The 15,610-nt window shown below is 39.7% G+C and overlaps 1 protein-coding gene across 1 annotated transcript in view; it reads left to right on the top strand.

Moving 5' to 3' along the window:
- Window positions 1-4,277: 4,277 nt before the first annotated feature.
- The window catches only part of LOC137634983 (transcription and mRNA export factor ENY2-like), a 32,582-nt gene continuing 21,249 nt past the window's right edge, over window positions 4,278-15,610 (top strand). The window contains exon 1 of the mRNA XM_068367584.1: window positions 4,278-4,495. Within this exon, the coding sequence (XP_068223685.1) occupies window positions 4,367-4,495 (129 nt within the window). The 5' untranslated portion in view covers window positions 4,278-4,366. The remainder of the gene's footprint in view (window positions 4,496-15,610) is intronic.

The raw sequence follows: 15,610 nt of genomic DNA, 5'->3' as shown, positions 1-15,610 counted from the left end.
TGTTTTCTTTGTAGACTCATTGGCTTATTGAGAAATTTTTTGAGGATTTGCATTGATAAATCAATTCTGAGTAAGTGTTTCATTCTGCCTGGTTTTGAGTATTCTTCTGTTTGGTCATCAGCTTAATTTGTATGACAGGAACTTACGGTCTGTTAAATTTTTTATTCCTGATCTAGCACTGTCTGGCACTGTCATTCAGTTAGTTTGTTATGCATGTTGTATAAGATTTTTCATAACTTTGACCATCCTTTGCTTTCAGATATCCCCGGACAGTACCATCCTGCTCATAATACTAGGTATGCAGTTAATTCTAATAGTCATGCTTTCTCCATCATGAGGCTCAATACTACACAGTATTCTAGAAGTTTCATTCCAGCTGTGACTAATTTGTGGAATTATCTTCCTATTCAGGTACAGTAGTTGAATCGGTGGAACTTCAAAAGTTCAAACTTGCAGTGAATGTTTTTATGTTGAACAAGCTGACAAAAGTCTCTTTATAGTTCATTAATGAGATATATTTTAAGGTTGTTACTTTTCTTAGAATATGTTCATTACTTGTAATTTATTTATTTCCTTTCCTCACTCGAATATTTTTCCCTATTGGAGCCTTTGGGAGTATAGTAACTTGCCTTTCCAACTAGAGATGTAGCTTAGCTAGTAATAATAATAATAATAAAAATAATAATTATAATAATAATAACAATAATAACAACATAGGCAAAGGTTGTGGCCATAATTTTTTTAGACTTGCAAATACAGTATGCTAATTGCATTTTTAGTTCATTTTAGCACAATTGATATGTGTTTAAAAATACTATTACTGGATAGCCTGATCTAAACTTACGCATGACAATCTAACCTATACAGTAGATCTCAAATTCATCAACTTGGGAAAATCAAACTTTTTGAGAATGTTAAGTGAGTGAGCCTATCATGAAAATACAGTACAGTTTGATTGGACAATCTCAAGAAAAGTTTTTAACCATGATCACCAAGTAGGCCTACACCCGTAACTTTATTTTGAATACAGGAAATTAATTTACTACTTATTATTCGATAGTTGCACTTTATTAGGTCAGGTTAGAATAAGAAATTGAGCGTTATTCAACAATCAGTTTTCCTGAGGCTGTTTTGATTTCTTAACAGTTCAATTATTCCAGTTTACAAAGGAAAATGAGAAGAAAACAAGAATCCTATTCTCAATGGCTTTCAGTTGTAGCAAAACAAAATTCTGAAAGTGATTTTTTTTTCTGCTGATAAAGACCACTTTTTCTGTATCCTGTAATTAAGTTATCATTTAATAATTCTATAACTCAAACATAAAAAATAAATTCAGGTCTACACATTGCTATTTACTATATATTCTTTTTGAAGTTTTGACTTCGGATAGTTTTTGTTATAGAATCAATAAATTCGAACTCAAAATTCTCAACCTTATCCCACAAAATATTCCAAATGATAATGACTATGATAGAAATAATAATGAGAAATAGCAGATATATTTACTGAAAAATTATAATAAACAGGAAAAAACTTAAAATGGTTATTAATTATGTAATAAAAAGGTACTGGTTATTGTTGAAGGATATAAGGTAATTAAATACGTCATACTACAAGTAATACTTGCCTTTGCTTTTGACTACGATGGTAGATGTGCATTTAAAGCCTTAGTAATATAAAGGATCAGGCAATCACAGCTGAAGAAGATTTGGTCAATCAAAGTAGGCCTACAGGAATTTACCGCTAAGAGAGCGTTTTGGGGTCTTATGAATTGCTGTTTTGGAAACCTGCCTGAATTTGTATAAAAACGTTTTCAAATGCTCTAGCTATAACAGCCACATATAAGATGATTTATAGGTTCTGATAACTAAAATCTTATTTTCTTTATTCAGAAAATATGTTTTTGTGACATAAGTTTTATACTGTATTGTGCTTGAATAGTGAAGTAACTACTGTACTATCTCTAATTTGTATTTTGTTACATTCCAAGTAGAATGTAATTGAACAAAAATTATTATCATTTGTTTATAATAAAAAAAAAAATATATCTTCATAAAGGGTAGGAGTAGAAATACACATATCAGATAAATTTTGACTTAAAAAATAGCAAATTTTGTGGAAAAAAACTCAATACAATCATTTGTAATAAAATGGATCTTGAATATCATTGTTGTATGTATAAAAATAGAAATATGATGAAAAATCTTAACAAGAGTGTTTGAACAAAATATCTTGTGAATCCGAGTAATTCGTCAACAGCACCCTCATAACTTGGAGGAACCCTCTCACCTTATGTTTCCTTAGGCTTCAGCCGCATCGAACGCAGCGAGCGTAGAGGTAGAGGCACGACTTGTCCGGCAGGACAGCGGCAAAATGATGCATGGCCAGACCAGAAACGCCACATCTTTCTTGCCTGGTCACTCTTAGCAGTTGAAAATAACCTTCCTCGCAAACATGACACATTGCGTTTGAGTAGGAAATTACTTCTGATTGAAAATCTTTGTGTTAAACTGAACAATAGATTACACAATAAAGTTTGTATTCACGATTTCAATAAACAGAGGGGAAATAAGATAATTTTACAATTTATATTGTCAGTCTCGTTTGTAGGACGACAAATTTTATGAATATCTGCGTATGATACAAGTCTTTTTGGTTCTTCGTTGGCAACAGCGTACTGGGATTCAGACTTGCAAAACAAACGTCGAACTATGGACAACCTCAATCTCTCTCTTAACAGCCATTATAATTGCTTCTAATATGACAAAGTTCATGACAAATCATAGTCCCTTTTACTTCCATAATTAACTAGTATTTGCATAAAATATATTGTTTAAAGGTACATACAATTTTTCTTACTTTTGAAATTTCCCTACTGCATCTTTTAAGATTTATATATATATATATATATATATATATATATATATATATATATATATATATATATATATATATATATATATATTATGTGACCATTGTCCTAATGTACAGTAATCTTAAGTTACTTTTATAGCGTCATATCAAAAACTATTATGATTTATTTTAGTTGCTAGTTCGTGAATTTTGATCGAAATCCTCTGAAATATGTTGCATTTGTTTTGATGCCGACTGTACTGAAATAGTGGAATAGTTGTGGGTTGAACATAAGAAGATACGAAGTTGCAAGGATCCTCCTGTTACTACACCAGAGATATAAAAAAAAAATCAACTATGTGAAATATATCATGAAAGACAACGGAAATACTTTGCTGAACTTATCTATTTAGATATGTTCGAAAAAAAAATAGGCATAAAACAATGAAAAAAAGAAAAAAAAACGGAGCCGCCTTAACGTTAAAGATCTAAATAAAGTAATGAAACCATCGGAGTCAACAACATATGAAAAAGATAAAACGTTACAATTTTACCATAATTGAAAACAACTTTTAAGAGAAGAAAATGTTTGTAAAAAACGAACAAGATATAGTTCCTATACTACTGCCCACTCCGCAAAATAAGTTTGCGAGCTCTTTAATAATTAATTGATACATAAAAGCTTCTAAGCTTAATCTGTACTCAATTTGGAAAGGGTACTTTTGCCTGTAACTATAAACAAGTCTTAAGTTTTAATTTCATCCCATTCTACATTGAAATCGTCTGGGATAATATCTTATCAATTTTAACAGTCTACGGTGGTGGTATATTTAGTATTTTTCAACTTTCTTGGGATTGGTAAGTTACATATGGGAACTTTTTTAGAATCTTCAAGCTATGACAGTTACTTAGATCAAATTCTACTCACTTTTCCTTTCTGTTGGAAACAATATCATCTACCAATATCAGGGATTCAATTTCAATATTCCTTATCAACATGTACTTTTCTACAGATGATGCTTTTTTAGACTACGAACCAATTCTAGATCTGCAGTGGAGGAAGAAATGTCAAAATGCAACTTTGGTAAAGAGAAAGAAAAAACTCAAATGCACCTCTTATTATAGACTACAAATGTGCAAACCTCTAAATACTGAAAATAAAAAAAAAATTGCATTTGCCAATGAAGCCATACCCAGACAAGAAACAATACCCGATAATAAGTTAACTACTATTTGGTATATAAAATGAAGAAATCACATTTAAATATATAAATATCAGAAAATAGTGAAAAACAAGAAGATAAATACTAAATGAACTTTAAAAAACATTGGTAAAGTGAAACCTAAACAAAAGAAAGATAACACCCATACACATTATGGTTCCGTTACAAAGGCTATGACTCGAGGCAAAGCTCTACGCGGTCTTAAGTGAAGACCGGATTCCAGGAAAAGTAAACATAAACTTATACACATCCAACTGGTTTTGAAGTTCTTTTGTGTTTTAATTGCAACAATGACGGACAGAAACACCGAAATTAAGAACTCATTGAACCAGAAGCTTATAGAGACTGGAGAAAAGGAACGTCTGAAAGATATGTTGAGACAACGGTTGACAGAATGTGGATGGAGAGATGAACTGAAGGTAAGCAACCAACATAGGCCTAGTTAAGGTTTACCAGACCTCCCGTTTTTTCCGGGACATGTCCTGTTCCCTGGATTTTATCATTTTGTCCTCTGTCCCCCATTGAAACTTCTGAGACACCCTTATTGTCCAGATTTTAGCTCCTCGTGATAGCATTATATTACTACTTGTAAACGGTTCTTGGAGCTTTCGTATATTATCGGCCAGTTCCTCCCGCGTGTGTTACGGCAGTCTAAGGATACGGCTCCTAGGTTAGGTTAGGTAAGGCTAGGTAGGAAACATTCGATTAGGTGATGTTCTTGTGTCTGTAAAATGTGGTTTTTCACTCTGTCCCAACAAAGGCTCCAAAATGGACACTAACTCATATAAATCCCCCCCCCTAACCTAGCCTATAAGCTGTGTCCTTACCTACTTACCTAACTGGGGGATAAGGGCCCCCATTCACGCTCGGTTGCAGCCTTCAGTTGAGAACGTTGTGAGCGTGGTTCAACTGTATTCGTAAGGTTCAAACTCACACGCGACTGGACAGCTCAAGACCTGTTCGATCCAGGGTTGAAAGAATACCGGGTTAGCCCGCTTCTGACCAAAATAATAACAATCTCGCTCATGTCGCAGAGTGGCTGCATTGGTTAGGGTTCAGATTAAGAAAAGTCATCAGTATGTATTTGACTCTACTCAGGAGAACAATAAGAACTCAAGCTCTCTTGACCAAGCGGTCTTCATCCACCTGGTTAATCTGGATAAATCCTCTTTAATCCTCTGGGTCCTGAGGAGTCATGGCTACTTGTTCATTGTATGGCTGCAGATCAAGTCAAAGGAGAAAGGAAGACCAAAATGTGAAATTAAATTAATTTCCTAGAGATCAGGAGCTGCAACAGAAATGGCTTTAGTTTTCAATACATTAAACTTGTTGCAGGATTTTCTAGAAATCATATAACATGTCATATTCTGTTTGATTTAAAACCACAAACCTGTAAATCAAAATAGTCTCTAATAAGCAATTTATTCATAAGAATAGAACATTGGTTATTTTGAAAAAACTGGAATAGGTATTAAAAGAAAAACAAACGCAAGGTTCTATCATTTTTACATTGTGAGAGACACCTGGCATGGATTAAAAATGCAGGAGGGCATTTAAAAGGACATATGGATTTTCTAATTTTCAAATAATAAAGTACCTGAAGATTAAGCAAAAAGTTATTTTCTGCAGTCATGAAAGAAAGAAAAGTGTGCTATGGGGGAAACCCCTACTATAGTGACCCTAAAACTTGTTTTCTTCTACAGTCACTTGCCAGTGACGTTACGAAGGTGCGCAGTAACTCAGAGATGGTCTAACCCAGTATTCTTTTAACCCTGGTTCGAGCAGGCCTGAATGTATGTGAGGTGTCTTTCCTCAGTCTATGGTTAAAAGCCGCAGTAGAAGAATCCATTTAGTAGGCATGCACCATGTCAGACATCTGGATAGATAAAAATTTTTGGAACGAATTCATTGATGTATACAAGTCTATCCCTTGGTGATATAGCTAGGGTTGTCAGACGTCCCGAATTTGATCCTTTTGTCCTGTGTCCCAGACTAGACCCTCACGATATACCCTTTTGTCCCGCATTTAGTTCATCATAAAAAATATATATAAATAAGTAGAAAAATTATTAACATTAAAATCCTTACCTCATGATATAACGTAAAATATTGATTCTTTCTTAAATTTACGATGATGAAAATATTAATTGAATAACGAAAACATGTTACTAAAGGACTAAAGGTTTACTGTGTTTACATAAAGCAGCCAAACGCATTTGCAACTTATTAAATTGGTTGGCACCAGGTGAGTGCTGACTATTGAGTGGTAACATACGGTGACATTTCATTTTGACCCTCCATACCAGAGTGCCATTACTGCTTGCTACAGCCTACTTTTTTCCTCTTTAAAACTAATTGTATCCAGCCCAAGCTGTCAAAACGTTTGTGTAAATTTCGTGATGAATATTCCAGTGAGTGGACATTTATCAAACAAGTTAAGAATTGCTTTGAAGCTACATGTGGTTTATGCCATTACAATTTTAGTATTGAACATTGTGGGAAGAATATCGCAAGACACATTGATTCGGCAAAGCTCACAGAAAGCATTCCCTTGACTTCAAAAGATGATAAAATAACAAACTTTATGGTCACGAAAAACACAACAAACTTCATTATCAAGAAAAACACAGATAGAGAAAATAAGATAATAGCAGCAGAAGTAGCCCTGGCCTTTTATACTGTTTGCCATCATTCAATTAAAACAATTGTACAAATGTACTACTACCACTATTGTTATTATTACTATTATTATTACTATTATTATTATTATTATTACTAGCTAAGCTACAACCCTAGTTGGAAAAGCAAGATGCTATAATCCCAATGGCTCTAAAAGGGAAAATAGCCCAGTGAGGAATGGAAATAAAGAAAAACTACAAGAAGTTTAAGACCAATAACAACATTGAAATAAATCTTTTATATATAAACTATAAAAACTTGAAAATAATAAGTGGATATAAACTTCAAAATAACAAGAGAAACCAGGTAGAATAGTGTGCCCGTGTGTACCCTCAATCAAGAGATCTCTAATCCAACACAGTGGAAGAACATGGACAGAGGCTATGGCACTACCCAAGACTAGAGAACAATGGTTTGATTTAAAAAGTTTTGATGTCTTTTCATGGATGTTATTAGATGTACCTCCAGTATGGGAACAGATACAATCTTCTTGTCTAGTGTTAAAAGACGACGAAGTAAAAATTGACGACGACATGCTTTTTTGCCTGTGGTCAACTATTGAAATCCTCCTTGATCAACAAATGCAGAACAAGCGTGATGAATGAATGACCAAGATGTGTCATGAAATATGGTTTTCCATCCTTCAGCTGTTAGACTTCAAGGAACAGTATTCTGAGATATCCATTTTGTGTGAATATCTATTCAATATTCCTGCTCATAATGCAAATGTGGTTCTATGATGACTGCTCAAGGGGCAGACCAGAGGAATAAGTTAGATGTGTCAACTATACCTGTAGATGTAAATCTTACAGTGTAAATGAAATATAAGTTTTCATTGCAAAGAATTTTACAGACATGTTTTTCATATGAAAAAATTGATTCGTTTCATAAATATTGATTACTACATTTCCAAGTTTGTCTCGTTTTCTTTAGTTTCTTACTTGTAATTTACATTAAATATTAATTTTCCTAGTTTTTTTTTTTTTTCATACTTGATGTTTTTCAATACTTCTCTAGATTTTTATATGTTGATCTGGGTGTTTGTATATACTATATGTGTATAAATTTATTTAGATATAAATATTATAGGCTGAGAGTTGAGAGATTGAAGAGTGTCTCGGATTGCTTATCTTGAAATCTGGTAACCCTAGATATAGCACAGCTCAGGCAAGTGTCTCTCCTCTCTATATGTTGTGCCACAAAGTCTAAAAGCTTATGAAATGTAGAGTCATCCATTCGTAGATAATTAGATAAATCATGAGGCTCCCATACTGAATGTGACAACAGGTTTGTGTGTGATAGTACTTCTCTTTTTGCTAGCCATTCCTTCATCCAAACCCTTTTCCTCCTCGGCTGCTTACGTTTCTCGTAAGCTACAATACAAAGAGCTAGAATCTGCAGCTCCCTCTCTGATAACACCATCCCCATTGCTGGCCCAGAGTATACTAACCTGATTTCACTCAGGCCGCCTGCGTAATGTATGGGTACAATTTCGGCCGTCCGGCCAATCAAGCTCCGCCCCAAGTCGGAGACCTGCAGGTAGTGTGGTGCGTGAATGGGACCCCTAACACCTCTGCGACCTCCTTACACTGCCGTATTCTTAATCGGCCGTCATATATATAGGTGGCTGCTATTACACGTTCTCCCCCGATTCGGAGGTTCCTAATTAAAACTTTGTATGATTAATTTTTAAGAGCAATTTTCAGTTTTTGGTAAATATATGATACTTTAATTTCTAGCCAAATACATGAACCATATATGTTCCGTAACTGGAATACAAACCACGCTATTTAATAGTGGTATTACTTTCGGCTTGGCTGAAATGGTGAGCTATTAAGTTTTAACAGGGGTTAACTACCCATACCGCTAGTTAACGGGGTTAGGGGAGGGTAGCTTGCTACCGCCCCCTCTCACACACCTGTGATTGAGCTCACTTTGCTTTCGTCTCGGATAGAGAATGGACATTGTCGCTCTTCATCCTTGCCGAATATTGGCAGCCATTAATGACTTTTGCTTTTTCTTTTACTCATAGTGTCTGTTTGTGAAGTTAACTTGTGCGACCATGCGCACCTGCCCTGGACTCTACGGCCGCTCTCGTGGAACGTTTATGTCGGCAGTGGAGACTGATCCTCACACTATTTGTCCTGTATGCAGAGGTCAACGGTGTGATAGTGCAAATAAGTGTAATGAGTTTAGGGAGTGGTCTTCCTCCCAGTGGGAGAGGTTTGAGCGACAGCGGAAGAAGAAGTCCAAGCGGGATATTTCTCCTTTGAAGGGAGAAAAACCCAAGGCCTCTTCTTCTGTCTCCCGACCCTCCTCCAAAGCTCTTACTCATTCGGCCTCTTACGAGAGACTGTCGAGTAGTAGCATAGACCAAGTTAATGTCGGCCAACCCTGGTTCTCGAGATATGGTGTTGCTTCCCCTAGTGAAGCGGCCCCACCACTGCCCTTGGGTGAGGCCTTGTCACTAACCCCCCTTTAGCAGATTTGGTCTTCCTTGGGGCTTATGGATCTTCCCTCCAAGGAAGCTTTGATACAGTTCATCCGCATGGGTGTTTCTGTTCAACAGTCATCCTCGCCGTCGGAGGTGATCCTTTGACTCTCGTCGACGTCGTAGTGTCAGGTGTCACATGCGATCTCATCCAACTCCTCTACCCCTCCAGACTCTCCTGTGGTTGCTGCCGACTTAGTTTCCCCCGTTCCTGAACATCCTTCGAGGGGGAAACTAAGTCCTACGTCTGTCTCTCCTGCAAGTGTTTCTCTCCCTCGGGGAGTTTACTTATTGAGACTCCTGTTCAGAGGGCTGCTGCGGCGCACGGTCAGCTTGGTAATTCAACGGCCTCCAGAGGGCGCCTTCGTCGGAAAGTTCGCCCTCCACTTCGCCTTAGAGGTCTCCCATCACCTTCGGTGAAGAGGTGCCCCTTCTGTTCATAGTCGTCGCAGTCGTCCCCTGTAGAGGAGCCTCCGTTGCAGTCATCGGACTTTCAACCATCGATCGTCACTGCTCCTGCTACCAGTCCTGTGACTGCTGTCCTTTACCTCTCTGCGGATCGTTCGCAATCCCCTTCGGTGAATGCTCACCCTTAAAAAGGGCACATCCCAGTTCCTGACCATCCACCCTTCAGACCTGCCGACCTTCCATCTCCGTTCCTGTCACCGGTAAAGCTTCTTGAGGTTCTATCAAAGTGCGCAGCTGCGCGCCATCGCCCTGCAGCTCGCCAACCTACAGGACATCAGCACTCTTCAGCGCTTCGGCACGCCCTTATAGATGGCAGCAAGATCATGCGCCTGCTCGCTACCGTTCTCCTGTGCCGACGTTCACCTGTGCACCCTGCGCTCACATGCCCAGGGTCACCACGCGCCAGCGCGCTGCTGCGCGTCAGCGCTCTCCTGCGCGCCCACGATCTCCTGCGCATTAGCAATCTTCTGCGCACCCTGCACCTACGCGGCCACAATCTCCTAAGCGCCAGCGCTCTCCTGTGTGTCAACACTCAACTGCGGGCCAGCGCTCTCCTGCGTGCCAATTACCTCTTGCGCGCCAGCGCTCTCCCGTGCCCCAGTCTGCGCGTCAATTCTCTCCTGCGCACCAGCACGCTCTCGCTCGCCAGTACTCACCAGCACGCTCTCGCGCGTCAACAAGTTCCTGCGCGCCATCTCTCTACTGGTGAAACAACATGCGCAATCCAGCGCTCTCTTGGACATCTGCGCTCTCCTGTGCGCTAGGTGTCTCCCGCGCACACGTGCCACCACTCGCCTGCGCGCCAATTTTCACCTGCGCACGCGCGTCAATATTCTCGTGCACGCGCACCAATAGGCACAAGCGCAGGAACTACACTCGACAAGGTCACCATTGCCCCATTCCCCTCCCCTCAAATGCATTCCAGTGCGCAAGACCTTTTCTCAGACGAGAAGAACTTCCAGCCTAAACGTGGTTACGTCTCCTCGGTCACCTTTCATCGCTGGCCCGTCTAGTTCCCAATGGTCGCCTCAGGATGAGATCCCTCCAGTGGCAACTCAAGTCCCAGTGGAATCAGACTCGCGATGCCCCGGACATCCGGATCCGCGTGGGATCAGCGAAACTGACAGACCTCCAGTGGTGGGTGGTAGACGAGAACCTACAAAAAGGAGTGGATCTTCTCGTCCTTCCCCCGGATTTGATGCTGTTCTCAGACGCTTCAAAAAAAAGGGTGGGGGCCCCACGTGCTGCACCACACGACCTTAGGCCTCTGGCCAGAGTCAGAATAATACCTCCACATAAATCTGCTAGAGATGAAGGCCGTCTTTCTGCCCCTTCAACAGTTCCTGGCGGGCCACTCAGTGGTGGTGATGAGACGACACCACAGTAGTGGCTTGCATCAACAAGCAAGGAGGTACAGTGAACCCTCGTTTATCGCGGTAGATAGGTTCCAGACCCGGCTGCGATAGGTGAAAATCCGCGAAGTAGTGACAACATATTTACCTATTTATTTAACTTGTATATTCAGACTTTTAAAACCTTCCCTTGTACGTAGTACTGTTAACAAACTACCCTTTAATGTACAGAACACTTAATGCATGTACTAACGTACCCTAAACTAAAACAGGCACAAATATTTAGGGCGACTTTATATCATGCGTTTCCTAAACCGATAAAAAATGGCAACCAATGTTTTGTTTACGTTTATCTCTGATTATAATGAAGAATCAAACGCATTTACACATCTGTGTATAGGTTTGTTTCTGCATCGATTATATTGATTATTCAGTACAGTATGTTGATTTGGTTATTACTAATGTTTTAATTAATTTTTCTTAGGACTTCCAAATTAAATGTTTTTCTTTATGACGCCGCCTGAAACGACGGCGTCATAAAGTACCCTCAGTAAACAAACTAAGGAATTTAACGTGCATGATGAAAGTGATAAATAATGATATTACAGTAAAAGCTTTAATAAAATATGTTATTACAAATATTATTTACTGTATCTATATAAAATCATACATACGTAGCAGAGCAGGAAAACAATCTACGAGAGAGAGAGAGAGAGAGAGAGAGAGAGAGAGAGAGAGAGAGAGAGTTGTTTTACATACGTAAATGTAAATTTTAAACAAAAAAAAAATAGCCCCATTTCATATAAAATAGATTACAAATATTTTACTTTATCATATTACAGTAGTCTGTATAATACTGTAAAGTTCAGTACAGTATGTTGTTGTTAAAGTCGTGGCGATGAAATTCTCACGAAACAAAAACACGCCATTTGAGTACAACAGCTGATCTCTCTCTCTCTCTCTCTCTCTCTCTCTCTCTCTCTTCGTGTTATACAATACTTACATTTAGATGAAGAAACTAAAATTAGTTTTCTTAGTGTCAATTAAATACGAAACGAAATAATTAGACCGAGTCTACATCCATTTCAATCATAGCTAAAAATACGGCATCCGATTTCATCAGCAAACCACTATTTTTTGGGAAATATAATTTTATTCTAGAAAATTGCCACTCTTTAAATAGTTAATTGCACATTAAGAAAGCATGTACTTTTGTTTTTAAATTTCGGGTTTGTTTTAAAAATCGAGTATTGTTGCCTTCTTTTTTTTTTTACTTTTGGCTGTGATTAGATCAGCTGTCATCTAGCTGCCGCTCTTGAGTGTGTACGAATACACTAACAAAGTATCATTTATACCATTTCTTAACTTATTCAAACCGTCTACAGTATACAGTTGATATTACATAAGCACCAATGTGTTATAACCTATCAAATTTTTTTGTTTATTACATTTAAACTCTCTCTCTCTCTCTCTCTCTCTCTCTCTCTCTCTCTCTCTCTCTCTCTCTCTCTCTCTAAAACAAATGATATCTTTGTTGCTCCTCAAAGTTTCATTTATATTGAAAATCAATCACGATTCAATTTTCCTTACTTTCTCCAATCTCGCACCATCGGTCACATCGCGGTATTTTCGATATTTCTGGAAAATCCGCGATATATGTATATACATGGGTTATGAAAATAATCCGCGAAGTGGTGAATCCGCGATGGTCGAACCGCGAAGTAGCGAGGGTTCACTGTACTTTTTCACAACAGCTATCCCATCTAGCAGTAGAGATACAGAGATGGGCCGAAATCCACTCAATATCACTATCGGCACTCTTCATTCCAGGCGAAAGGAATGTGCTCGCCGACAACCTGAGCAGAGCATGTGAGATAGTGAGTGCTGAGTGGTCTTTGGATCATCTAGTAGCCAACAAAGTCCTGACTTTGTGGGGTTCTCCGACTGTGGACCTCTTCGCAACGGCCCTGAACTTCAGGCTCTTGCTGTATTGTTTCCTAGACCCCAAGGCTCTCTGGCAAGATGCATTCCAACAACGGTGGGACAGCATCGACGTTTACGCCTTTCCTCCGTTCTGCCTGAAGTGGAGGGTACTCAACAAGACCAGAACATCGGTCAATCTTTCAATGACCCTCATAGCTCCGCTATGGCATCACGCAGAATGGTTTGCGGACCTTCTGCAGCTCCTAACGGAGCCTCCAAGAGAACTCCCTCCATGACACAATCTACAAAAACAACCACATGCCAACATATTCCACAAAGCCGTAGCTTCACTACGACTTCACGCCTGGAGACTATCCAGCACCTCCTCTCTCAGAGAGGATTTTCGCAACAAGTTGCGACTAGGATGTCTGAATACCTGCGTAAGTCATCAGCAGCAGTCTACCAGGCAAAAGGGGAAGTCTTCTGTGGTTGGTGTCGTGGAAGGGGTATCTCTCCTCTCGATGCCACTATTCCAGCAATAGCGGAGTTCTTCGTGTATTTTGCGTGAAGAAATGCGCCTGTCAGTCTCGGCAGTAAAAGGCTATTGCTCAGCCTTAAGCCTCGCCTTCAGGCGGAAAGGAATGGACATTTCTTTATCGCTAGAACTTTCCTTACTCTACGGAGTTATGAACTTACCTGCCCTCAGTCAGAAGTGAGACCTCCCTCATGGAACGTGGTTCGAGTTCTCAGGCCTCTTAAGAGACCTCCCTATGAACCATTACGCCAGGCAACCGATCGCCATCTGACTTGGAAGACTGTGTTCCTGCTAGCTTTGGTTTCGGCCGAACGAGTCTGTGAACTTCATGGTCTCTCATACAACATCCCCCATTCAAGGGGATGGGGAGAGGTAACATTCAGCTTCGTCCCTGAGTTTATTGCTAAGACTCAGAACCCGGGAGTAGCAGATCCACGATTCGACTCCTTCCGGATTTCTAGTCTCCGTACTGTAACAGATGACCCAGACCATCTCTTACTTTGCCCAGTGAGGAGTTTGAGGCTGTATCCTAAGAGAACAGCTGCAGCCTTGCCTCGTGTGCCTGCACTATTCATCAGCACAGGAAGGACCAGGAGGGGGGTCACCAACAACACCATCTAAACATGGATTCGCAGGGTCATAGACCATGCATTGAATCCAGACCCTCCTCCTTCACGTCGCCCCAGAGCTCATGATGTCAGGGGTGTAGCTACGTCCCTGGCATTCAAGAGAAACTTCTCAGTAACGCAGGTTCTTCAAGCTGGGGTGTGGAATCGTCAGACCACATTCACATCCCACTACCTGCAAGACGTGACCCACAGACGACTCCATACGTTCTCTATCGGTCCTGTGGTGGCTGTACAACAGCTGATTTAAAACCTCAAGCTCCTTATTGGACAAGTAGCAGAAGGTTGAGGGCATTGTTACCCGGTTTTAGTCTGCGTGAATGAAAAGTTTTGACTAGCCCTTACTCTTTTCTTCATTCTCCCCTCTCTTGGGGAAAGCAGCATTCTGGGTTCTCTGCACAGTTGATCTCAAACCACTGCAGGTAAACAATGCTCCCTTGTGTACCTAGTATTAAGACTAATACTGTTGCGTTCCCATACCCTGACGAGGTGGTATTGGGAAAGTCCTAGTTACACAGTTTTTCCTTCTAAAGAACTCTGAATAACTTTACCTGGACAGTCACACTTCTATATACCTCAACACACAGCTTGAGTAGGCCGCTGACCTTGCATAGCAAGGTTTCAGCGAGGTGCAGGGACTCCTTATTTTCGAGTACTGACATACTCAGATAAGGAGCCCCCGGGTAAAGCCAAAGCCAGATTGGCTGGGACGTCCACCTTGCCTAATGGGTGAGTCACCCTTATTAAATAGCGGGGTTTGTATTCCAGTTACGGAACAAATGACAAATTCGTAGATAATTTGTATTTTTCCTAACTAAACAAACCTTAGCTCTTTAAGCAAACTTACCCGCCAGCCCTATCCCCCATGAAGTCTTACCTCCAAGCAAAGTGAGCTAAATCACAGGTGCATGAGGGGGCGCGATAGCAAGCTACCATCCCCTACCCCCTCTAACTAGCTGTATGGGTAGTTAACCCTCGTTAAAATTTAATGGCTCGTCATTTCAGCTACGCCGAAAGTAATACCCCTATTAAATAGCTAAGGTTTGTATAGTTAGGAAAAATACAAATTATCTACGAATTTGTCACGTTTTTTCCCTACTCGCTATCATGTGTTTTATGCATTTCTGACCTTGATTATTGGGGCAAACTACCGTTCATGAGTTTTTGGACCCCCATATATAAAGACAATTAGGGGGGACCCCAGTGGGAAACCGGGGTTTATTGGATGGGGGAAATGTCCTAAACGAATAATTTGTAGTAATAATAATAGTCAGAAAAGCAAAGTTTAGCTTTACAGTATTAAACATCTATGAATGGTGGAGCAGCATCTACCCAAAATATCAAAATTCTTATACACAGTACTTTACTCGTCATAATAGCCTTCAAGGTTTTAAGAGTTATTTTCATTGGTGTTTCTTTTTCTTTGTGAAAATTCTTCAAATAGTTTTCCATTTCCTTCC

The sequence above is a fragment of the Palaemon carinicauda genome, chromosome 45, assembly GCF_036898095.1.
Source record: "Palaemon carinicauda isolate YSFRI2023 chromosome 45, ASM3689809v2, whole genome shotgun sequence".
Taxonomy (NCBI): Eukaryota; Metazoa; Arthropoda; class Malacostraca; order Decapoda; family Palaemonidae; genus Palaemon; species Palaemon carinicauda.
This window is presented reverse-complemented; position numbering and strand designations above follow the sequence as displayed.